This window comes from Saccostrea cucullata, unplaced genomic scaffold (genome assembly GCF_032062105.1).
Source record: "Saccostrea cucullata isolate Sc308-1 unplaced genomic scaffold, CSIRO_AGI_Scuc_v1 ctg716, whole genome shotgun sequence".
NCBI lineage: Eukaryota > Metazoa > Mollusca > Bivalvia > Ostreida > Ostreidae > Saccostrea > Saccostrea cuccullata.
The window spans coordinates 220,103-246,767 of record NW_026929218.1 but is presented as its reverse complement, the minus strand read 5'-3'; the positions used below and the strand labels follow the sequence as shown (position 1 = coordinate 246,767).

Genomic DNA, 26,665 nt, shown 5'->3' with positions numbered 1-26,665 from the left:
CGCCCGTGTGGCTTCTTGGTTAGAACGTCTGCTCTACACTCCCGGAGTTAGGAGTTGATCTTACGTCGCGGGTTTGAATCCCACTGTGGGACGTGGTGACCGGTCCTTCGAATGAGACCGTATTAACTTGGGCCCCATGTCGCAGTAGGTGCTGGCACGAAAAAGAACCCTTATTGCTCAGTGACCATATGTGCCGAGTATAGGACAATGAATTTGCCGCTCTCCACCGGCAAGTGGTGGCGTCTCTATATGAGTTAAAAATTCTCGAGAGGGACGTTAAACAATATAAATCAATCAATTATTGAATCTGTTGCTATTATGGATAGAATACCTAAAAACCAATCTGCGTTAACGTTCTTTTTCCTTGATGATAATTACGTAAGAATAGCCCTTTTAAAAAGGATTATGAATTATGTGAACGTTTTGAAATAAAAAAAAATATGTAAGGTCACTCCTGTAAAATAGAACATTTAGAAGAAAAGGGGACGCAATACAGATGCCTAAAAAAAATATTTTAAGTGTGTTCTTACAACTTTCTACGGGATTGCCCGAAGAGTTGCCATAACTTTCAAGCAAATCGTCATAATTTATGACAAATCGACATAAATGTACGACAAGAAGATATAGTTATCTGACAAGTCTTCGAAATCGACATCCATACTTTGACCCTTCTTTTGTGAACAATAAACTATCCAACGAACTTTACCTTTTAAACATTTATATAAAATATTTAAATGTTAGTTAATAAAAAAAGTTTTTAAAATTATAAAATAATTCTGGTAGTGTAGTAAATTCCAATTGAATCCACGCTGGATATTTCATGTTATGGAATGTGATCTGGATTTGTGTGATCTGAAAAGAAAAAAAAATAAATATAAATTTATAAAATTAATGAAATAAATTATTAAAATAATTTTGCTATATACAGAAAATGAGTTTATAGCGAACCTGTTTATAATGAATTGACTTTTACAATGAAGTGAGTTTTATTCCCCGTGCCTCTAATGATCTCATGGGATGAAAATTGAATTAATTACGTTTAATTATTTACGTTCTGCAAAAACATCCGTCTCTGACACCTCGTTATAAGCCTGTTTTACTGTATTTATTAGAAATAATAAATATTCTCCACCCGTAAACCTTTAATCGTGTTAACTGTTTTAGAATATTTTTTTTGAAATTTTCCCATTACTTGTAATTTGTCGGATGTCAAAGTTGACAAATTTTACAACTGTTTTCCCATAAATTCTTAAAACAATCATCATGAAATTAGTTATACGCGTCGGTTACTTATTCTTTTTTATTATAGGTCGTATCCTGATTATACCACAGAAAATATGGTGTATTTTCTGCCTAATCAATAATTCAACAGCAATATTTCTTGGAGGTTGGGTTAATTTTGTTTGCCGCAAGGGAGTTCTGTATAGCTATGTATAGGTTAACATTGTTTTGAGAAATTGCCTTGAGTATTATTAGTACTAATGCTAGTATGCTTAGCTTGAAAGGCGATGCATGTTTATTTTTTGCGTTGTAACTATTAAAGAAATCCCCTCAATTTTATTCTAGTCATTCTGACATGTTTTCTGTTTTTCAATAAAAATCTGCCTTAAGTCGTAATAATACAGATTTTTATTGATGAATTGGTAACACGTGTCTGATAGATAATAAAACAGAAAAGGCGGAAGTGCATTTCCTGCATTGTAAATCCGCTGTTGATTCAAAACGAGTAAATACTAACAGTTTTTTGCATCGGAAGAGAGAAAAACTATTAATATTACCTGGTACAATCATGTATAAAATTATTGTTTTCAAATGTTAAAGTGTTATTTAAAAAAATTCATATTTTTATGTGCATGGTAAGTTTTAGCTTGTGCGAAGACAAAAATACGCAAAGTATGACTGTGAAAGAATTAAAGTATGAATTTTAAAATTTACATCCTAAGAAAAAATTAATTAAAAAAAATAAACAAAAAGACATTTTTTATATTACTTATATGTGTGTAATTCCACATTTCACCAGAATCGTGATTTAAAGCGAGGGACTTTTTTTTTCATTTTTGCTGGAACTACGAGGTCGTATTTTATACTGATCCCGATTGAATATAGTTAAATTGTTTTTATTTTCATACAAATAACATTTAATTGAAAATCAGTTTTTTTGATTAATGTCCATAATATACTTTGAAAGTAAATGCTAAATTAACGTGTAATGAATATGCTCACACCCGTGTGCTCCTTGTCATGATCAAAATAACGGAAAAAATCCGCTCAATTCAAAGTGTATAAATAATGGACAAAATTGCAATTTGAGATAAATTGTATTGCTAAACATTAATAAAATTAATACCGGTATTATAATTATCATAATATACCTTTTTAGAATTCTCTTGCAGAAGTATATATACTCCGTAAGGTCAAGGTTGATTGGGGTGTAATGCTGGTATTTAAAAAATATATCTTATGATAAAAAGTGTCATTGCTAAATACCACAAATTACCTCTCAATTACCGGTACAGTGTATCAAAGAATACGTGTACACTATTTCGACACTATGGTGCTTTTGTGGAAGTAGTTCAAATGTTACGAGGTCGGTATTTTACAGAAACCAATATTTGATGGGCAAAACATCAATTTCCTAATCTCAATAGTTCTCCTCATACAAGATGAGATGCATGTAGACTGACATGCGCCGAGCAGTGGAATCCCTTGTACAGCAAAGCAACTTACCCGTCAGAACATGGCTGTTGCATGCGATCATACATGTACGTGGCTTCCGAAGCTAGTTTTGGGCGCTGGAGTTTTTTCATCACCACTGGACTATCACTGGATAGATCTGTAATCTTTGTGACAAAGACGTCAGCCGTCTCCTCGTCTCCGGAGGATGAGGATTTGATGTCATTACTGAACACATTCAGTTCCAACATCGACGAATCACTATCCTCGTGGGAGCTGTTCTTGTTTGACAATGAACCTTCTTTAATTGTTGGTGTTTTGTCGTTCTCCTTTTTCGATGAAAGAGACCTTTTTGCACTTGAACGAAACTGAAGCTCACGGGCATGTTGTGAGCTTGTTACATCCGGATTAGGTTTGTCTTTTGGTATTTTTGAATACGTGTCTTTCATGACATCTGGTAGTGAATGCACCTGTTTGATATCGTTATTAAAGCTACGGGGTCTCCTTTGGAGTTTGACAACACACCTTCCTGACGGAGTTACCTGCCCTTCTATCTGAAACGGAAGTGCAGCATAACATGGCTTCCTGTAGCACCGTAAATGATTATCATGCGCATGTCTTTTGTGCACTTCCGGGCGAGATTGTTCACAACAAACCAATCTTTGTAATAGCTTCTTGAAACGTTTGAATAAAGACCTTCTCAAAATGATGTAAATCCATGGATCTAAAGTTTGATTAAAGCTCGCCATCCGTACCGTTGTTAGATCCATTGGGTAGTTGGGCTTTCCATTCGTTATTGTAATTAATATGTGAACCTTAAAATGTAAGAGGAACTTTAAAATCAGAAAATACTATTATATAAATGACAAAAATAATGAAACTATAATGTTTTTGCAGGTAAATTATTTTATCATCCTCACTTTTTATTTACGGACTTTTTATAAAATACTCAGGTATAAAAATATTTTTATGAAATTTGCAAGATTTAATCTCGAATTTAAGAGATCTGAATTAAATTGATACCTTTTTCAAACAGCTCATTTTAAGTCGTTTTAAATTAAAAAAAAAAACAAAACAAATAACAAGCTTATAATTCTCAAGGATGACGTATATGACTCTATATCAGGGTTTCAGTTGACAAAATCGAAATGTGCAATATTTTGAATCAAAATTGTTCTAAATTAAAAAAATTAAAGATAAATATGTTAACCCTAAGTATTAATTTCAGAAAATTTAGTATAATGATAATGAATTTATTTATTGAAGAAAATACGCAAGTACATATTAAGTAACTGTATGCAAATGCAGAGGAAATTCGGACAAATTTGTTAAATTTTTCTGTTATAAAACTTAATGTTTTAAAATGCTAATTGTGACGTCATTAACTTGTGCATTTTCCCGTAATTTTTTTTAAAAGTTGCAGAAGACATCAATTTTCAGTGGAATTTTCTTTCAGACAGTCGCCCAGAAAGATTTTTAAAATATGAAAAATATGTGATTTTCATAGCAGTTTACATAATATATCCAAAAATCCAACAGAAGAAGGGCAGAAAAGTTAAATGGGGTAATATGATAGTGTATTTTAGATTTTTTTTTTGTCATGCAGATTTTTGTAATATTAGTATATTATATTTTTTTTAATTGGAATATTTTCCAGAAAGGAAATTCTTCATGTCATAATCTTTCATGAAAAGTTTATCATATCAAATTATCAACTGCTGTTCAAAAATTTCATACTTATTATTATTAGGAAAATTAAATTTTTAGGGCACAATAAAACTCAAACCGTTCCTTCTTCTTTGGGTACTTCACTATATCCGTTATTGGTTATATCGGTATTAAGGAATTCGTTAAATTTATTTAGCTGGGGATCCAAAATAACTTTGCTATATCCGTGAATTCGCAATATCAGTGTTCGTATAAAACGAGTTTTACTGAGAAATATTTAGGGGACCACTAGCATGAAAAGTAGGTGTTTAATTTAGTCAATAACACTACAATCATATGTTTACAATGGTTAATGTGTGCTCTTTTTTATTCTTATTTGAGTTTAATTTCCTGGTCATCTGAGTAAACTTCATCCTTAAGATTAAGGGACTAGAAAGTATTAAGATTTTATAGATCACTTTTCTGTTGGGCAAGATAACTGACTGCATGATCTAGCATTTTGGTTCATGGGCTTTTCGATTTACATGTATAGCTTTGTTGTTTATTATTATTTCTTTAACGTTATAAAATATAAAATCACAGACTAATGCATTATTTCTTAGTATGCTACATGTATATAACTTTTTTCTAAACTCTTACGAAACAAAACTATATATCTAATAAATTAGCTTCGTTTTGCAAAGGCACTGACATTAAAGATTGAATTCATTAATTGTCGTGCAGGTTTTTAACTTTGGTTTTATTCAGCAACCGTCCTTTTCTTACCATAAAAGGTGTCCAACAGATCAAGAAAACAATTGTTAAGAAACACATGAGGACAAACATCTGAATTTCCGTGTTTCTTTGCTTGCGTTTCTTGTTTGTCGCAATACCTGAGGTGGCCTGGTGCTCCAATTCTCCTTGGACTGTCTCGGCCTTTTTCTTAAGATATCTGACATGAAGTAAAGTGAACATGACGTATGTGTTGCAGACGATCATTACTGAAAGTACAGCGAGATTTAGAGAGGCGTATAGATAACCATATCCGTTCAACAAAGGGTCTTGGCTGTGAAAATCGAAGAAGCACCATGTGCATGGATACTGCACAACAAACTTTCCAAATCCAAATAGCGGCAAAATTCCGATAATTATCACAAATAACCATATAGCAATTAGAGTCAATTTTGCTCGCCCTTTATTGAATAGCTTTGAATGTGTAAAAGTGCAACGCAAGGATAAATAGCGTTCAATTGCCATACTGCTAACAATCAAAGGTGTGGATAAGCCAAAACACACCATAACGAACCCATTGAATCGGCAGAACTCGTCTCCTCCAAACCATTTCCGATCGTTTAAATAAGCGGCAACGGTTGCAGGGGAGGTAAGAATAATACCGGTCAAATCCGTCCATGCCAATCCGGCAACCATTGTATAAAAGATGCTGTTTGAAGACCTTCCCTTTCTAAGAACAACTAGAGCAAGAATGTTTCCGAGTGTACCGGCTATAAACATAATTACTGGAGATACTATCGTTGCTCCCCAGGCCTCGGATCTGGTGGCAGTTTTGTTTGCCGAGGTTTCGTTACAGATCAACGGTTCCATTTTTCCGAATTTAAACTAATCACTTTCGTAAAGTATATCCCCTTGTCAAATATTTGCCGAATTCATTCCATAAAATAATCAAGCTGTATCACCAAAACTTGGTTCCAAGAATTAAACTTCTATATTGAGTTACTTGGGTCCATTTCTATTGGCTTTGGGGAATTGAAATGCATCAAGGAAAATTCATAAGCGCTATGCACAAATACCATCACACTTGCCTCCTGGAACTTAGCCTTATCGGTTTGAGTTCAGTAATAGATATTGCAGATCACTGTCAATATTTCAAATTAGTCTCCAAATTAAAATGACATTTTCCGCATTGTTCCTGACATCTGGCATCATGATGATAATTAGTGACTACTAGCGGCCACACGACGTGTCAATCTCCAATAACTGGAATCACCGTCCATAATTATAAGATGAATCCTGTAAAAGTTTTTATCAAAATTGTATCAAATTGTGTGACATGTCAATCAATAACAGAGTTCCAGCTTATAAATAATCTAATTCTCAAAGGACCACCTTACAACGATTTATATCAACCAAATGACGGAGGAATGACCCGAGGTTTTATTATTATTCCATAACCATATTGGGTCTGTTAGGAGTTTTTGCCTTAGCTACCTTAATTTTATGACGTAATTTGCGTGGGGGTTGATGAGGTTCGGGAAGGCACTTCTCCAAAACTCGTCAAACAGTAATAGCCTTAAAATTTATGGTTACACTTAGAGTGTGGTGAATAGCATTTACCGATATTTTCCAGGAATTTTCATGGACCGTTATTTGTTTGGTTGGTTTTCTCATCAAATCAATGTTCTTGTGATTTGGTACCAACTTTGTTCTCTGAAAATCTTTATTGATTTATTTTTTTTATATATTTAATCTATCTATGTATTCAACCTAAAAATTAACTTTTATTATTAGTTATTATATATCTTTTTTATTAAACTTCTCTTTCAGCTTCATCGTACTAAATAGAGAGTGTCAACTGATGACGCATTTCTATCATATGTGAGATGTGTAAATTTCACCACATTAACATTCAAAATGTACTAATATAGAACATGGCCGTAAAAATGATATAACACGCAAAAGTATAAAGTAAAGGCATTTAAGTGGAGATGTTAATTCCTGGGATAGGTGTTTGAAAATAGTAAAACATCACTTTATTTAAGGCCAACACCCTGTAACAAAGAGATATAATTAAACAATGGTTTTGATTTCAAACGAAAAGAAATATCAGTGCAATTATATGCACTCAAAATAAAAGGTTCTTTTGTGCAAGAGATGAAATTTAGAAAGGGATATACGATTTCATCCTGCTTAATTGAGATATTCTGGATCTGTTTTCAATAAAATTGGAGTTGATTAAATCTGACCTAGCAACTTATACACTCCTTCCTCAAGGCACAGATTAAACGGCAATCGTATGCATTTCAAAAAACAGAAAAATACAAAAATTTGTTGAGCTGGTCATTAGGTTGCCCACATTGGTTGGGTGAACGCTTTTGCTATCTCTGACTTTATAGATTAGGTAATATGTTCTAGAAGCTAATTTCAAATTCCCAAATTATTTGACGTTGTAAAAATGCCTTTAATTCAAGATAACTGATTCTTAGTTTAACCAACTTCACTATTTTCCTGTGATACAGTTTGTAGTTTTAAAATAATGAAGTGATATCCCCGTATTTGATTGGAATGTTATCATCTTGTGACAGGAAAATTTCCATCCTGTAATGATGACGGAGCCTTAACATCGATATATACAGTTAAGGTAGTACAATCAGGTTGTGTTGAATTGCAGCACATTCACTCGTACTGTACGGTAGAAGGGTGTTGACTTAAAGAGGTCGAACATGGGGAAGTACCGAATTTGAATGGTTACAGAAGTGACTTATTGTTTTATTTTTTGAAACAGACTCTGTGACCACCCAGCCCCGGTCCATGTTTTACCCTAAGCCTTATAGATCTACACAACAAAATGACCAATCGCATCATCTCGGGTCTTTCCGCCGGAGGTCGGAAGTTGTTTTTCCGCTTGTCGGAAAGGCCAGAGAAGTTGCGATTGCAAAATGACAGCAAGAAGAGCTCCAAAACCACGCTTATAAAGGGGTGATACAAATTAAAATTTGGAATTTATTTTTCTCCTAGTACATTCTTAGAGAATATTTAAAACTTTGAAAGCTTATGGAAAGCAAATGAAAGAGATAGAAGAAATGTTTCTTATTGTTTTTTTACAACTTGAGTTCAAGAAAGAATTTGTGTGTTTTTCCAGATAACCTATATAAAAACCTTCGACATTTGATCAGTTATTGAATACAAAAAACAAAATCTCATTAAACGTATTGGCACACATTTCTTTTTATCGCTTTTTCTATAATTGCATCTTTTTTTCGAAATGGTCGCGAATCATTGCCGGTTTTGCCAATTTAATATTACATCCACGTTTTTTTTATATAAAGAAAGGTCATCTTAATCTCCCAGGTGAATGGATAAAATTATTTCTATTTACCAAACACTATTTGCACTTTGCAAATACTTTCCCATTTGGTCAGCCACAGAGAAACCCAAAGTCCCAAGAGTAGGCTCCATTTACACAGATATTAAAATAAGAATTAGGCATACTGATTGGAATTTGAATTCTAACAAAATCTCTGGAGACTTCCATCTTTGCCTACACACTATATTTAATGATCTTTTTTGACATTCTGTATAACACGCCTTGTCAAGAAAGACTGCACTTGGCACAACTCTGTCATTATTATATGCTAAAGGTTGAAACAGAGCAAGATCCTCGTTTGTTTTCAAAAGATGCCAGATACAACAAGAGATCTGCATAATTTTTTTCTCAAATGTTTGTCTAGTCCTTAAATGTATGACTGTTTATTTAAATGCATCTAACAATGATAAAATTTAGGAATTTTATTTGTATAACAATAAATTAAAACCCTCCAATTCAAATTCTCTTCAAAGAGACACCGTGACGCACAAAGGGAAAAATTGACAAACATAGAATTTTTGCATGACCCGAGTAAATTTTGATCAATACCTAAAAGTATTAGGTTTCCGAAAAAATACAGGTTTCAGATCCTAAAAAATCTATCTTTATGGAGAAAAATAAAAGTAAAAATAATTTCAGTATGACCCTTTCATATGAAGTTTTCATTGTCTTGTCTTACAGATACTTTTTTCTAGTCAGTTTTGGGGGATCAGAAAATATTTTACGTAAATCAAAGCTTGTGAAAAAATTGTTCAATTTATACCATCATTTTAATAAATGACATTATGATCTCTATGAAAGTGTTTTATTTGACTTATACAAAATTAGAAAAACTATACTGTGAGCTGAGCTCACTAAATGATACTATGGTTATAACTGGTGAAAAAGTCCATGTTTCCTGTGGCTGGGAAGCCCAAAATATGTGTCGGATCAAAAAGTAAAATAGGAGGTGCACAATGGCAATATGTAATAAAGATTCTGTGAAAGTTGCATCAAATTTCATTCAGTGATATGAGAGGAGTTGCGGATAAGAGATGGGTACCCCAAAGCGTAACAGACGGACGGACGGACAGACGGAAGGACGGACGGACAGACGGACGGACGGACAGACGTATCATAGCTTTTCAAGCCAAGCTGCGGTGAGCTTGCACATAAGCATAAGAACACATAAATATTGCTTTACTTCTCCCTTCCTTTTGTACGCGTGCGCAGAAACGTTGAATAAGTTATCATAGTTACCATGGTCTCAAGTACCTAGGAATGAATGTAAATAGACCAAAAATGTTGATGCAATCTCTTTATAAAACTGTTAGAACATATAACTCACCTTTGCATGTTCCAGTTGAATATTTACAAGTTTGAGCTAAAAATAAAAGTGGCGTGATCTTGACATACACGAAAACATCGAAACAGATATTGCAGAATCTTTGTTTTTCAGGCACTAATATCGTGCAGTCTTTTCTTGCTTTACATTAGTTTAATTGTCATATAGATCTTCACTATATACTCATAAGTTTCATGTCTTTCTGTGTATGCTACAGTTATCTTAAAAGAAACATATGAATTTGACTCATTGTTGTGTTACTTGAAGTGAAAGTGAAAAAAAGGTTAAAGCATGAAAAGAACAGAAGCACAGGAAAGTCTACTGTGTGGAGTTATTAGAGGGGTTTCGGCCGTCTTATCAAATGGACTATACATTGCCTACTTAATTGAGGGACAAAAATCTATATTCAATTTTAAAAAATGCTTAATTGTAGATAAAGGGGTTTTTGCAGTTAAAATTGCAATAATCCGGGTAAATGCAGCATATTACATGTATTGGTATCAGATTAGTGAAATATATATACTAGACTAAGTGTTTATACACGAAATTAAACTCTTTGTATCGCACTGAACAACTCTTCGCCCACGAAGCTGTAAGTATTAATCAGGAATTCTTGTACAGAAGTTATCATTCGGTATATCTTACACTCTCTGTTTCTAAGAAAAAGATGCGTGATTTGATTGTCACAGCCATATGCTTTTATCATGTTCTTCTGATATTAATGCCACTGGTATATTTTCCTCAAAGAAATGTTGCTGAAGAAAGTAAAAAGTGCAAATTAGATGAAAATCAGCTGTAAGAAATAAAATCTAATCTTTGATGACGATCAATTTCACGAAGAACAAACTTCATGACTAAAAGTTATTTTGCAAAACATTTCCAGAGTACAGGAAGGTGATTTTATAGGCTTATTTTTTGCAAATTGTAACAGGACCTATTCGAAAACAGGAAAATCCGGCTTGTTGGGGTTAAAAATAGCCCTTATGATTACACTATTTACAGGCTTAATTTAGCAATTATTTGTTTTTTGCTTATATGCATTTCTTTCTTCATTTTTTCCTTCACATTTTAGCAAATTTCTGCATAAAAAATCAGAGACAAAACGTTAACACAATCTAGACATCAACGTCCATGGCACTTTGTTCATTTAACAAGCTTATCTAGAACTTTGTTGGTCCTACGCAATTTGATCCCCAATATCTAGACATCAGTGAATCGTAAGCTATTGAGGCAAATTGAATTTTACTGCATCGCACCCATATGTAAAAGGACACTTCTGGTTTGATTGTTGCAAATTAGAAAAATTAGAGTTGTGATTTGTGACGATTTTATAAGCAGATAGAAAAAAGTTGCTTTCACAAAAGCTGAACTCTTTCGTCCATGGGATTATTCTCGATTTTAAATCGATACACAGTGCAAGTTATTCAATGGGCAAATGAAAAAATTGTCAGATTACAAAATGAACAGTATGCTTTGTAAATTTATGATACAATTGTATACATGTATATTTATAAATGAATTGGGGCAGTCAAATCGCCACTGTACGATTGATATTTTTTTTCAAACTTTATTTTTTTTAAATTGAGATTTCGTCAAAGGCAGGTGATCGCTGTAATTCGTATTTGTGAAATTCGTGTTTTACTGTAAAGAAAAGTGAATTTTCAGACCCCCACACTGTAATCGTCTCTATGTTTCCACCCCGTCTGTCTGTAAGTGTGTACCTCCATCTCTTTGTCACATGTAGTTCCACATTTTTTTTCCTGAGGGCGTTCAGACATAACACTAATTTTTGTATGTTTTATAAGTTACAGATCAACTAAGTATTTTTCTCTGCTTCCATGATTTGTTAATGGAATTACATATAGTCTTTTTGATTTTTAAGGGGACCATGCAGGAAGGGTACGAGACAGTATTGATTCAAATGCAGTATTAGAGAATGCTTGAAATCTAGTTTCACTTCAATTCTCTAAAGAAGCATATAGAATTATATTTGTTTTATTCTTCTAATATTTCAATATATCATTGAAATGAAATCCATCACTTTAAGAAAAGATGAAAATTACTTAAAAAAAAAAATGTTTTGCTTGAATTAATGTTTATTTTATTATTTTTTTTGGACATGATTTGGTTGAAAATGATCCACATAGATCAATTTTCTATGATGCTAAAAGATAAGTTTACCTTTTTGCCGTCTTCCTCATTTTATTTTTCTAAAACATAACAATGAAAATTTTAATGAAAATTAAATTCATGCGGTTTTGCTTCTTTAAACTATATTAAACAATGGAAGTTATATCAAGATGTTTGGGGGAAAATGAGCTTGTTTGCATCATCTGTCCTTTCCTTAAGGGTGAAAATACATTCCTTTCTACATGTATCACTTAACTAAACAAATCTGTTTAAAAGTCAATTTGTGGAGGGGTAAATCATTTTTAAAATTCTTTCCTTTATTTACAATCGTGTTCAACCTACTTTTTATGACAAATTTGAATAAAGTTTACAAACGTGACTTTTTTGGTTTCTAATTGAATCCAGGGAATGAATAAAGATACTGTAACCAATATTATTGCAAATATCAAATGTCAGTTGATCTTCATAAACAAATAAACGTTGGAAAGTTTTCCAATTACTAAGAACTAATTAAAACAATGTAATCAAACTATTTCTAGGAGAGTAACACAAAAAACATAAGATAATCAATTAATTTAAAGGGACTAGTATGTGTCCGCATACATTGCGTCGTTCACGGGATGCATTATAGATGTCTGCAAGAAAATTCCACCATGCTTGTCGTTGCAACAGTTGTCGAAGTTAACTGTTAAAGAATGGAATTATTCCCACGCTTTCTCTAAAACTTCCGTTTGCAAAGTATAACGAACCCTTTCGATAACTCAAAAGCAAACATACAACAAAGAAAATTTCAAGTAGCGTGATAATTTCTAAAATATCGATGTACTGGTGTTTTTAAGATTCCTTCGGAGCTGTTGGATTTTGTGATCCGTTGAATTCAAAATGATCTTAGAAATGAAGTAGGGAATATACATTAAATGAATCCAATTTTCTCGCTTTTGGTTGTTAAAGCAATTTTATTTGTAGCATTGGTCAAATAAGTGGTTCGGAGAGATAAAAATGCTAAGAAAATACAATTAAAGGAACCTAATTAACTACCTGCAAAATCATAGAGTTCCCATCATCTTCGTTTTCTTCACAGCTTGGGTCAGCGTGAAGTAAATTATTCAGTTCAGTTATGTTTATTGAAGCCAAGAGACATACACCTCATAGACAATATTTACAATCATACATTTTAACACATATAATAATGAAATAAACTTACAACATGTACAAAACATATAACATTTTCAATAATTTATAAATCAGTGAAAGAGACTGTTCTTGATGCACTCGCTAATTGCAAAAATTTTCCTAGATTACATAATTCTTCTACATTCGGGAGTAGTAGGTTTTAATGTATTTTTGTCTTTATGTGTTGTAATGTGGACATTTTCACACAAATGGAATTCATCTTCTATGTTACCTAAGTGTCACAAACCAAAGTTTTAATATTAATCAGTTAATGATATATTTTTTCTGTCATGCACAGGTATTTATTAGTCCCCTACTGGTAAAACCGGCGGAGACTATAGGTTTCCTCTGAGTCTTTCCGTCTGTCTGTCAGTCTGTCCCATTTGGGTTTTCCAAATTTTTTTTCCTAAATTGAACTGATTTTATTGAGTGTATTTTAATGAGTTACAGATCAAATTTCACTTCCATTTCGCGTTATTGATTTTTGACGGAATTGTGACATTTTTAATTTTTCATAATTGGGATTACAATCGGGTTCGTGATGCACTAAATTAATGTTCCAAACGAGCTTCGTATCCTAAAGAGAAAAGGGGATGCCGGTAGGGGACATACATTTGCTTATGCAATACTCTCAGAATGCTTGTTTAATTGGCCTTTGAACCACTAAAGATATCTAGAAAAAATTACATATTTTCACAATCTTATTAATCTATGAGGTATTTACATGCATGTAAAATTTATATATGCACGTCAAGAAAAATTAGAAATGCATCTGTCACAAATTGAAAATAGTCAATTTTAGCCTAAAATATCGTTATTGGTTTTTTTTAAAAATAATTTTTAACGCAAAGTAATTCATAATATTTACATTCAATGTAATTTTCTTATCACTCAAGTTATCAGATAAACCATTTCGGTGACAAGTAACTTGTAACATATGCACTGTGTCAATTGCTCACTTTTTCTATCTAAAGAAAGATTCGATTTATTGATGCGTCTAAGTAAGAGAAGCAAATCAAATCGAGTAAATTTATCAGGGGCCTCATGGCCATGTTTTTACATTTTCAAAAGGGTCACTTATATGGAAATTCAGCAAAATATACATTGTGAATATGTTCACAATTTATATAAAAAAAAATTTGTTTAAGACCTCGAGTTAATAGGAGTTGGACAAATTGTAAATATATATTTTAACACAACAAATATGATTTAAAAATTGTTTATTAAATTTTGAAAAATGCTTCATGGGTTTTTTTCCTTTGAAGGAATGTTCGGGCCAATTTAAGCGTTATTTAACTTTAAATTCTCACAAACGGCTTTTCAACCGATGTAATGATGCATTTAGATGATGAATATGATTACCATGTTTTATAAAATATCCCCTTGCAACTCCCTTACAACGGAGTATGAGGGGATTTAGTAACGCGCCTGTTTTGTTTTTAAGGGTGTGTTAGTTTGTCCTCTTGCTAAACAAAAGTGGCGTAATTTGCATCGGGATAAATATCGAACGTTGTCTTGATGTAAATTTATGCTCTTTGTGAGGGTGTGTTCCCTTCTGTGGACCCTTGTTTAAAAAAAAGTTCAAATCAGACAATTTCAAAGCAAAAAACAAGAGACCCATGGGCCACATCGCTCACCGGAGCACAAAGGGTAGGAAAAAGTAGAAAATGGCTTTTTATTGTAAAGTTTAAATCCAAAAGTAGTCCCATGACCAATCACGGATTTGCTATTTTTTAGAAAATGATTTTTAAAGAATTTTCCTATATATATCTTTAAAAACTTTGGTCGGCCATTTTGGACCCGCCCTACCCCCGGGGGTCATGATTTGAACAAACTTGAATCTACACTACCTGACATGCTTCCATATAAATATGATGAATTATGGCTTTGTCATTCTCGAGAAGAAGATTTTTAAAGAATTTTCCTATATATTTCTATGTAAAAGTTTGGTCGGCCATTTTGGCCCCGCCCTACCCCAGGGGGGTCATGATTTGAACAAACTTGAATCTACACTACCTGAACAGCTTCCATATAAATATGATGAATTATGGCTTTGTCATTCTTGAGAAGAAGAATTTTAAAGAATATTTCTATATATATATTTCTATGTAAAACTTTGGTCGGCCATTTTGGCCCCGCCCTACCCCCGGGGGTCATTATTTGAACAAGAGAAGCAAATAAACATGCTTCCATATAAATATGATGAATTATGGCTTTGTCATTCTTGGCCAAGTTTTAAAGAATATTTCTATATATATATTTCTATGTAAAACTTTGGGGCCATTTTGGCCCCGTCATTTCAGATTCAAACTTGAAATACACTACCTGAGCATGCTCAAATATAAAATGATGAATTATGGCTTTGTCATTCTATGGAAGAAGATTTTTAAAGAATTTTCCTATATATTTTTTAAAACTTTGTGTAAGAAGGATTATCATGATTTGAAAGAATTGTTATTAAATTTTCTCCAAAAATCTTTCCTGGCCCACTGGTTCTTGAGAAGAAGATTTTTAAAATATGCCACCAAATTTTCATTAATTCCCAGTTATCTCCCCTTGAATGAGGGCGTGACCCTTCATTTGAACAAACTTGAATCCCCTTTACCCAAAGATACTTTGTGGCAAGTTTGGTTGAATTGGCCGCGTTCTTAGAAGAAGTCGAAAATGTGAAAAGTTTACAGACAAAACGGACGGTGACAAATTGTGCAAAACAAAAATCAAAAACAACAAACAAAATTTAATTTTCGACCCGGACGTCAAATTTCAATATGATATAAATGTATTTCTAAATATTGTATACTTGTAACTACAACATTGAAAATTTAATCTCTGAAAATCAAGATCTCTATCTCACCGATATATATGTAGCATGGTATATAATTAAACATGTGAGGCAATCACATATCAACAAATGAAAGACGTTGACTTTACTTTTATTAGAACTTTATCCTGCCTAAGATCAATTGTTGATTTTTTTTCAGCTACATAAAAAGAAAGAAGAATAGCATGAATACGGCTAGTTTTCGTTTAAACTTCAAAGAAATAATAAAGCATGTTCTCGTTATTAATCATGGGAAAATTCTATTAAAAGAATACTTAAAAATAATACCAATGTCGATTACAGGTACTAGTATTTATTATTTAAAAAGAAAAAATAAAAGTTTTTATTTTTAAATGATTAAAATAAAAATCAAGTATACATTACATCTTTACTGCAAGAAAGAAATTGTAGACCTACCTGTATCGTGAAATATTACATCTGAATCAGAAAAATTACTCCAATGACTATTAACACCAGCAGTGAACAGCGTCGTCCAATAAATGTTTCCCTTTCACCAAGTGAACATTATTTCTAACGTTTGGTTTGCAGCCTTTTGTTGCTGACAAGAGCTTCAGAGAAGTTAAAAAAGAGCACAGAGCTGCACTTATCCCGACCTTACCCGGAATCGATTTCAGTTAATATGAAATGCGACAAATTACGCCAGGTTAGAGAATTAAATAAGTTCTGATTACTGCACACCTCCTTCTCCCTAGTCTCGTGTGATCGCACGAGAGGACAGTTAACTTCCGGTGAAGGTTTTTCATGTATCTCTCTGCAGTTTTTAGTTGTAAATTTTTAATCTGTATGCAACGGATGTTGACTTCCTTTTATGAGGTTTTCTGAAAAGAAAATGTGATACGTTTGTCGCAAAATAAGAGCTAATTCAATTCCGATGTCGTAGACTCTAGAAAAATGGCAATGGCAAATGAAGAAGAAATCAGTGGTAAGCTCTTGAGGGATTTCTGAGACTTTATCCGGTTATCACCTTTCAAAAAATATAAATAAGTTTACAAATTGTAAGATTTAGAGATTTTGATAATTTGTTCTTTGTGTAAAAATATTGTCTGTAAACATTCATGGAAATTTTGGCACTCGCATTGCTAATTGTTTATATTGAATAAACTCGAGTGATTTGGGTTCAACAATTTTCACTGTGAAAATTATCTCATGTGTTTTCACTTCATCGTTAAGTAAAAAATCGTAGTTACGAAGAGTATCCAAAGCTTTATGGAGAATACAACAATTACTGTCATGAAAATATTTTGCTGGTCTCCCTATCAAAGTATCGACTACACTGAAAAATCTTCAATATAATGAGGTAGAATAGGTTGTACTTCAATGCTTAACCACTAAATATTAACGATTATTCAATTATAATGTCTGGGTTCCAATGCAAAACAAAATTTTTATATTGATTACATTTCACATGCTTTCTCGTGTTTGTCTTGCCATTTTTCTCCTTTTATCATAACTTGATTAATTATTTTTAAATAACATTACATTAATTTATACATTTACTGTATCTCAAATCGCTAATTAGCACAAAGATATAATGTTACCAGCACCCATTCAATCTCAGCATCAAAAACAAAACAAAAATCGCAGAGTTTACGTTCGATTATATTCGTCTTATTTCGTACTTGAGGGTTTTTTTTTCTCTCAGATATACAGAAAAACTTTCTAAAAAGAATCATGCATGGAAAAGCTTTTTATAACCAGAAATCGAAATCATATCCTACAGGTTTTTAATTATCTCTTTGATTTGACTTATTTAGAATGAGGGAGTTTATAGTGGTCCACGCTTGATCATCAAAACGCTTCTTTTAAAATCAATGTTTACAAAGGAAGGCTTTCTTTATTTAACTTTTGCTGCTGTGTTTAGTACCGGTATATTAAAGGTCATTTCAAAAATATCTAATTACGTGTTTAATTATAATCGTTCATCCTCTTCTTGTACTTTCTGATAAGAATTGACAAAATAAAAATTTATCAGACTTCTGATTTGTCCAAATAAGACTTCAAGCTCAATAGCACCTGATACACTATCTGGAGTAGCCACACCCGGAGGTAAAAAAATAATATGATGAATCACTTTTTTTTCTCTTCTTTTTTTTTTTTTAAGAATTTTAGCACTCCTAAAATGTATAACATTAAGGACAATAAAGTGCATTTCATGGAAAGAAATTTTCGTCACACTTGCATTTTGTCATGTTGTAAATTTTGAATTTACCGGGTGGCAGTAAATACAGATTGTCATGTTGTAAATTTTGAATTTACCAGTTGGCCGTAAATACAAAATGGTAAATTCAAAATTTACAACATGACAATTTTGTGAAAATTGACCCGTTTTCCCTAAATCAGTGAATAGTCCTCGTCGCACACCAAGGCCAAATTGTACGATTTTCTCCCTTTCTGGGAGAAGAGAGCTATATGCGGACTCTGAACCGTGGTTAGAGACGATGAATTTTTTCCGTGAGTAAATAAAATTGGAACACAAAAATATTGCTCTTCAATTGAATTACAGAGGTTTTTAATTTTAATATCTGATATTTGTACATATATATATATTGTTTAATCATGTGCATTTGATTTAATCCAAATAAATATTAAAATTTTCATTTATTTGAAAGGAGAGATTCATGATTTTATGTCTGTTAGCTTGCTTATATGTACTTGTATTACACGTACACTCTTTTATCATCAAGATTTTCGGTACACAGAAATATTTTTTTTCCAGGGAAAACAAAGCCCGTCCTTTTTACTGTGCTACTTTATTTAAAATTTCATGCTCATTACCTAAATAAACTAATCATAACTTGTTAATGATAAATTTTATCTGATATCTTTTAAAAAAAAACTTTAAATGTTTCACAACTACATGTATACAGATATAACAGCAATATAATTGAAGACTAGAATATTTGTATACATAGATCGATGTGTTAAAAATGAAAAAGAACGTGCACCTGTTTATCTTGAGTTTTTTTTTCTTCCAGCCGAGTTCGCTCTGCCTTTCCTTACTAATAATGCAGAAAAACCTTTCTTAAAGAACATGTTACAATCAATCTCAATCACAGCCTGACAAGACTTTGCTCAAAATGACATAGCTATTGTCAAGGTATCAAAAAGAGGGATAAATTTTTATCTGGATTATAATAATTTTCTATGAGATTTAGGAGTTTATGTAGTTTCTTCAGTATCTTGGGAGAGTATTTATTTGGGTTCTAATATAAAACTAATTAAAAAATTTCATACTCTTGTTTAATCTTTTGATAAATTGGTTTTTAATTATGTTTTATTTTTTTATGATGAGATTGATGCTCTGACGTGGAACCACTTGGAAAATGACAAAAAATTGTGTCTACGTGACGAAAGTCGAGCTTTCTATCATGAATCCTGTAGTGAATTCCCTTGTATACTCTATATGCTTGTTTTATCGTTTGTAAAAGTAAAAAAAAAATTCTTCTTTATTCAAAAAAAAGTTTTATATAACGGTTTTATTACTTCTATATATTTTTTAGAATTATTAAAGTATAAATGTTGACAAAAAAATTCAGTTACGGTTTTGTTCCGATGGTTATAAAACCGTTCCTGTTGCATGACGTTCTTCCTTTCCTCTGTTAGTTGGCATACAATAACAGTTTTCATTTGAAAAAAAAAAAACAAATAAAGCGCTTATACACAAAAGACAGGGGAAAAAAGTATAAATAAAATATATTACATAAACTAAGTAGTGGTTATTGTTACAACCGACCTCAAAATATAACTATATACTATTATAAAATCTTCATTGAAAGGGCGGTTGCCCTCCATTTTTTTGTAACATTACAAGTAGTTATACATGTAAAGGGTAATGGAACATATGGAGATGACGAACAGTTTCAAGATCACAAGTCCATATAACAAAAGAAAATAGGAGCAGAGCAAACACGAGCCTCCAAAACATCAGAGGTGGGATCAGGTGTCATGGAGGAGTGAGCATCCCCTGCCGACCAGTCACACCCGCCGTGAGCTACTTGTCATGATCGGGAAATAACGAAAAAATTCGTTATCAATTCAGTGTATAAATAATGGACTAACAAAAAGTATTTAAATAAAAACGTTAGTCAGCATTTGACTCAATGATATATTGTATTTGCTTACAAGGCCATTGTGTATCCTATGTATATTTCCAGTGCATTGAAGGATAGTTGTGTAAATTTAAGAAGCTAATTATGTAACGAGAATGTTGATAGTCTTGTGGTTCATAACCTAACTTAAGTTTTTCAATAATTTACCTCTAGTAGTGCATGTATAAAATTGGACTTTAAACAAGACTGCTGATATTCTTGTTTCATCCTTGTTTGTCAATAATTACCTCAGTAATTGGACATCTAAAAACACTTCACCAGCAGAGCGAGTTACTTAAAACACAGAATACTTGTGTACATATATGCATGTACACTGTACAAAAAAAAAACAGAATGTTTACACGTTTCTTAATTACTGTTTATCAGTATGACGTATTATTTGTGTTTACCAGTTTCACCTATTACTTGTACACATAGAATGTTTACCAGGCCAGGCTTGGCTAAGCTGCTTCACCTTGTAACCTGTTAACACTAAACCAACAGCTGGCAACTGCTAGACATTTGAAGACGTTCTAATTCGAGACTCTTGTTTAGCGGTCAGGTCAATATGTTTTGTGATATTTATTTTTCTGTTTTGTTTTCGACAAACACATTCACTATCTCTATACGGGATGAACTATCAGCCAAAACGAAAACAGAAGTAGGATGAATAAACTATTCGTCGTTCTTCATTAAGAAGGTTATCAAGTAATATCATCGAATATTAAACCTGTCTATTACAGAAGTTATCTCTTTCTACCATTAATCGAACACTAAATAGCTTTTTTCTGCACTTAATGTTCTGTTACAAAATTCCGCTGGAAAAAGTGCAAGAATAATCTTGCGCACAAAAGCTTTCAAGGTGATGCGGTTTCCGGTCCATGTGTATTTGTCAAGATTTCTACATGCCAGAGAAATTTATTGTTTGTAAAAGAAAAAAAAATCGGAATAACTAACGTTATCAGTTTATTTGCCATACAAGTTAAATTGCAAACCATGAAAACTGCAAAAAACATTCAGGACAGTTGACGATTAGGTTTTAAGACATTGATAAATTGTGTTCTGTGCGATTTTATTACTTGGTAGAAATAAAAATCAGTTTTTATTACAACCTGCTTATTTTTCAATGCTTGAAAGTTTTTTCAGAAAATTTTGCGATTAATTGTTGTTAAAAAAATATTCAGAAATATTGATCTACATGTTTGTAGTTTTTGCTTATAAGAGTTTTAAAAAATCGGCATATTTCACCGGGGAAAGCATACTAGTATCTATATATCACTCATAAAACTTTTTAATTCGCGTAGACAGAGAGAATCCTTGTGAAGACCCTTATGAGAAAATGTGAGAACACCAAGATGAATTTGTTGCTTCTGGCAAGGATTAGTCAAAGTCTCTCAATGCACGAAAGCACACTCAGGATTTTTAGCAGAAACATATTTCTCAAACGACATGCGCTTCCAGTTAGTTTTGGATTTATTACATTCCATTATTTTAGCGAATATTTTTTATAATATTAACTTCTGTTAAGGAGACGTGCACTTCAGACGCACATGCATTGTGCTATAGCATACTCTGGAAATAGTGCAAATGAGATGTGGATCCTCAAAAACTCTAGAGAACTGAGAGAAATTTATTTTAAAATCGCCATTTAAAAAAAATTATTTATTTTTTTCTAGATAAATTAAAACTACGCTTTATTACAACTGCTTCTTCATTAAAAATGGAACTGAAAAGTATTACATCTTTTGATTTGTCAGCAACAACGTTACTTTGTTAAATATCGTTCTGATACCATGTAATTATTGATATTTACAGAGATCTTCATTTACAACAATTATGTGGTTTTTGAAGACAATGTCTTCCGACAAATGTTGGATAGCCCATGGGCACTAATTGTGCTCCCCTATTAGTAAATTAATTAGCTATTTTCATTTGTACGTTGACTCGATTTACTCCAGTGAACTTGAAATAAAAGGACATCACAGTTTGTCTCATCTCTTTGATATATGGATGTTTTTGACCATAGACCTCACATGCCAACTAAGACTGAATTGATAAGAAACGAGATGACTTAAGAATTCCAACAAGAATTTCCGTTATGAATGTATTAATATTCCGCTGTCACCGTTTGCCTCCCAGCTTATTCGCTACTCAGGAGCATGTTCTGAATGTGATTTTTTTTTTACCCAGGCAGGTTTCTCATGCATAAGTTAATATCAAAAGGATTTCAAAATATGAAGTTAGCACTTCATAAGTTCTATGATTGTTATAATGACCTCATTAGCAAAATAAATCTATATTAACGGGTCGTACATTGGCTGATTTGTTTCATACCTGTTGTTAAGCTTTTGTTTTTATTCTGAATTTGACTGAGTTAAGTTCCGTCTAGACCTGATTAATACATAGAGCACATACGGCGGATGTGAACGGTCAACCGGGGATGTTTATTCCTCCTTGGCACTTGATTCAATCTGTGGATTTTCTAGGGATCCATTTATAGCCTTTTTTACAGATTTATCATTGTTTGAAGTCTGTCTTTTCTGGGATCAACCACTGTTTGTTTTCTTTACCATTTTTCATTACAAACATTAATGAAAATGTCAGCTATTATATCACGGTCCTGCCATTAATACACTCAAATAGAAGAAGTTTTATAATCATTTAATGTACTTTTACACGATTTAAATGAGCAATTCTTCAGAAATAAATAATTAAATATATCTATTCATTTGGATGTTGCGGAGTTGAAAAGTTGTAGGCCTAATTTTTTCACTCAAAAGTGTGTATAAATAATTTTAAAAAAAAACACCCAATAATTTAACCTACATGTTATATGATAAATACACACACACACACACACACATGCAGAGAGAGAGAAAGTAAAACACATATTAATCATTCAGAGCTCTAATAATAAATATTTGACCATTTTGATATCACACAGAATTGCACAGTTCTGCAGCTACCATTTTACATAATTGGTAATTTTACAAAGACTTGAAATCGATTACAATATATCTTTTAGTCAAAATGCTGGCTGCCGTTTTTCATACTAATTGTTAAATCATTATTTACATTCTGAATTGTCTGCATAATTTCTGTCTGCAGTTTTGAAAGACAAAGGATGCTTACTACCTTATGGTACCTCATCCCACCTGAAACTACCATTCTTTTATCTTACTTTTCTGAATGATTTCTACCAACTACAAATACGACTATTTACAAACTTTATGTCTAACAATACCCACATTTTCTTTCAAGACGCCCGAAGTATTTACTAATAAATGCGTTGTAAGTTCCACTTTCAGTTCAGAAAATATAATTATCAAAGAGTTAAGGAGAGAAAAAGTGATTCTCGTTAATTTTTATTTTTTATAAGGTTTTCCTTAAAAACCAATTTATTGATCTAAAATATATAACCAAAATTCTATTATTTTTTTTTTAAAGACCCCATTTTATTGGCCACACCAAACCTGGAAATTTTTTCTGCATATATAGGAAGTCAGAAAAATGAGTCCGTGATTGTAGGTGTTAAAGATTAAAGATATTACCCAGCATTTAATTTTTTTTCACAATCACAATCCTATTATCAACACATCTGTTTAATATTTGGATATTTTACTTGAAATAGACGTTAATAGTAATCTAACAACCATGCAGAGAATCATGATACATACATGTAGTGCCTAAAGAGATGACATCTGTTTGTGTTAGAGAGGGGAAAACAACCTTGAAGACGGGGAACAATTAAAACAATTTGTATGTCTTAGAAGGAATGGTGAGCTGTCCTGATTCCTCTTATTTGACGTAATGTAATCCAGTTTGATGAGAGAAAGGCGATGTATGTTTACAGTTTATAGTAATCTTAACGAGAATGCATGTAACTCCGAAATAATTTTCATTTTTAGTTTTTTAAGATATGTTCAGGAAAATAAACTTGATTTTTTTAATTTGGATTTTTCAGAGTTTTTAAAGAAGATTTTAATTTAATAAAAACTACTATTTTTATGGAAAACATCTTTTTTTAAGACCACACCAAGCCTCATAATTGTGCACTGTATATAAAAGTCAGAAAACTAATTCATGATTGTAGATGATAAAGATATTATTAAAAAAAATTTCATAGTGAAAACAATCCTATTATTTACGAAACCAATAGAGTATCATGATAAAATTTCGCACCAAAGACCTAAAATGAGAGAATCGCGATGCATACGTACCTTAAGAGGTAAAAGAATTTGTAGTATTGAGGAAAAAAAACATCCTTGAAGACAAAGAACAATTAAAACAATTAACATGTCTTAGAAGGAGTGAAGAGCTGTCCTTATTTCTCTAATTTCACGTCATTTAATCCAGTTTGATGAAGGAAAGGCAATGTGTAGTAGTAACAGTTTATTGTAAACTTAATGGAGATAAATGCAAACTAATTTCCACTTTTAGTTTTAAAAATATAATTTTAAAAACCTTGATTATTTTTAATTTCGATTTTTTAAAGTAAAGTTTTTATTTCATTAATGCCAAAGATTTATAATTTATTAAGCTTACATATATATAACAATTTTATTTTTTTTAAGATACGTATTTTAATTTATTTTAATTTTTTCAAGATATTTGTGCATAAGAAAGTCTGAAAATCACTTAGGGGTTTTAGGTGTTAAAGATATTGTTTTAATTATTACAATTATAATTATCCTATCATTCACAAAATATTGTACTGTTGGCATTGTAATCATTTATATGTAACATTATAGATTTACACATTGTAAGAACTCTAAATCTTTAGTAAGTGTCTTAATTTGAAATATTTTGTATACATCATGTATATGTATAACATTACACCTTCAATTGTTAATAATTCTTTTGGCAATCACTAATTATAATTATTGTATATATTACAGGGAAAAGTTTTTCTAAGTTGTAAGAACGTAACCAATCCCTTTGTATAAATTATACAATAAAATATGTTCAAAACAAACACAAAATATTAGAGTATCATTATAAAATTTCGAACCAAAGACCTAAAATGAGAGAGTCATCATACATACCTAACTTAAGAGGTAACACTTTTTTGTTTAAGTGAGAAAAAACAACTTCGAAAACAAAGAACAATCAAATCAATTTATATGTCTCGGTAGGAATTGTGATCTGACTTGATTTCTCTAATTACACGTCATCTAATTCAGTTTGATGGAGGAAAGGCGATGTTTAGTAACATTTTATAGTGAACTCAACGGAGATAACTGCAAAATAATTTCCACTTTTAGTTTTTAAAATATAATTTTTGAAAAAAAGTACTTTATTTAAAAGATATTTATTGATTTAACGCCTCTACCCAAAAATTCTATGTTTTTATAGACATCCATTTTTGACCTCAACAAGCCTCATAATTATGCATTAGAAAGTCAGCAAGTTAGTTCGTGATTGTAGGAGATAAAATTTAATTTTTCAAAGTCAGAACAATTCTATTATTTATAACAAGAACATCAACAAAATAGAGGATCAATATAAAACTTCGCACCAAAGACCTAAATTGAGAGAATCACGATACACAACGTACCCGTAAGAGGCATCATTCGTGTTAGTGGTATTGAAAACAACCTTGAAGACAAAGAACAAATAAAACAATTGATTTATCTCTGAGGGAATTGTGAGTTGTCCTATTTCTATAATTTCACGTATTCTAATTCAGATCGATATCGAAAGGGGATGTGTGATGACAGTTCATGGGTGAACTTAATGAGGATAACTGCGACATAATTTCCATTTTTTATTAATATGCCCCCGTAATCGAAGATTCGGGGGTATATAATTTCTGCCCTTGTTCGTCCGTCTCTCTGTCTGTGTGTCCTCAAAAACTTAACTTTTAAGTGGGTGGGGCTATGGCTGTCATATTTCACAGGTGTGTTTCTGATGACAAGACCTTTCTTTGGGAACCATGAAATTTTACCTCTTTTCCTAACATTAGAGTTTGATCCACTTTTTAAAAATAAACATAACTTTGCCCATAACTTTTGAGTGGGTGGGGGCTATGGCTTTCATAGTTGTACTCCTTGTGACAAACCCTTTCTTTTAGTACCTTCAAATTTGACATCGTGACCTCGGAGTTTGACACACCTAAATAAATAATATATATTTTAGTCATAACTTTTGAAAAGTTGGTGCTAAGGTTTTCATACTTTATATTTGTATTCACTATGACAAGATCTTTCACTGGGTTTTAAAATACCCCGGTATTTGACATTGACCCTAGAGATTGACACACTGAGTAAAAACTTTAACTGTGACCATAACTGTTGGACCGTTAGAACTAGGGCTTTCATATTTCACAAGTGTATTTCTTGTGGCAAGACATTCCTTTGGATACCAAAATTTGATCTTTTGACCTTGACCTCAGAGTTTAACTCCCTTTAGAAAAACTTAAACCATGACCATAACTTTTGAACCTGTAGAAATAAGGCTTTCATATTTCACAGATTTACATATTTCGTGTGGGAAGACCTTCCAGTGGTTACCAACAATGATCATTTTTTGACCTCTACTTTGGAGTTTAACTTGCATTTGATAAAATTTTAACCGTTGCCATAAGTTGCCATACGGGGACAGCAATGTTTCACAAACACATCTTGTTGTTTTGAACAAATCCTATTACATGCATGTATTTACAAAAAGAACACTGTTTAATCATA

At 32.0% G+C, this 26,665-nt stretch overlaps 1 protein-coding gene across 1 annotated transcript; it reads right to left on the bottom strand.

Annotated features, from left to right (window-relative positions):
* Nucleotides 1–746: 746 nt before the first annotated feature.
* On the bottom strand, nt 747–16,799 carry LOC134280130 (prostaglandin E2 receptor EP4 subtype-like). Its single transcript, XM_062762557.1, has 4 exons — nt 16,288–16,799; nt 5,107–6,348; nt 2,728–3,488; nt 747–852 (listed from the first exon to the last, which is right to left on the bottom strand). The coding sequence occupies exons 2-4, from the start codon at nt 5,920–5,922 to the stop codon at nt 819–821; spliced, it is 1,611 nt and encodes a 536-aa protein (XP_062618541.1). The 5' UTR covers nt 5,923–6,348; nt 16,288–16,799; the 3' UTR covers nt 747–818.
* Between the last annotated feature and the right edge of the window lie 9,866 nt (nt 16,800–26,665).

Coding starts and splice junctions, on each gene's coding strand:
- LOC134280130 (XM_062762557.1), bottom strand. CDS start 5,922: ATGGAACCGTTGATCTGTAACGAAACCTCGGCAAACAAAACTGCCACC. Junction 3,489..5,106: donor TCTGTTGGACACCTTTTATG/GTAAGAAAAGGA, acceptor TTACATTTTAAG/GTTCACATATTAATTACAAT. Junction 853..2,727: donor CAACAGCCATGTTCTGACGG/GTAAGTTGCTTT, acceptor TTTTCTTTTCAG/ATCACACAAATCCAGATCAC.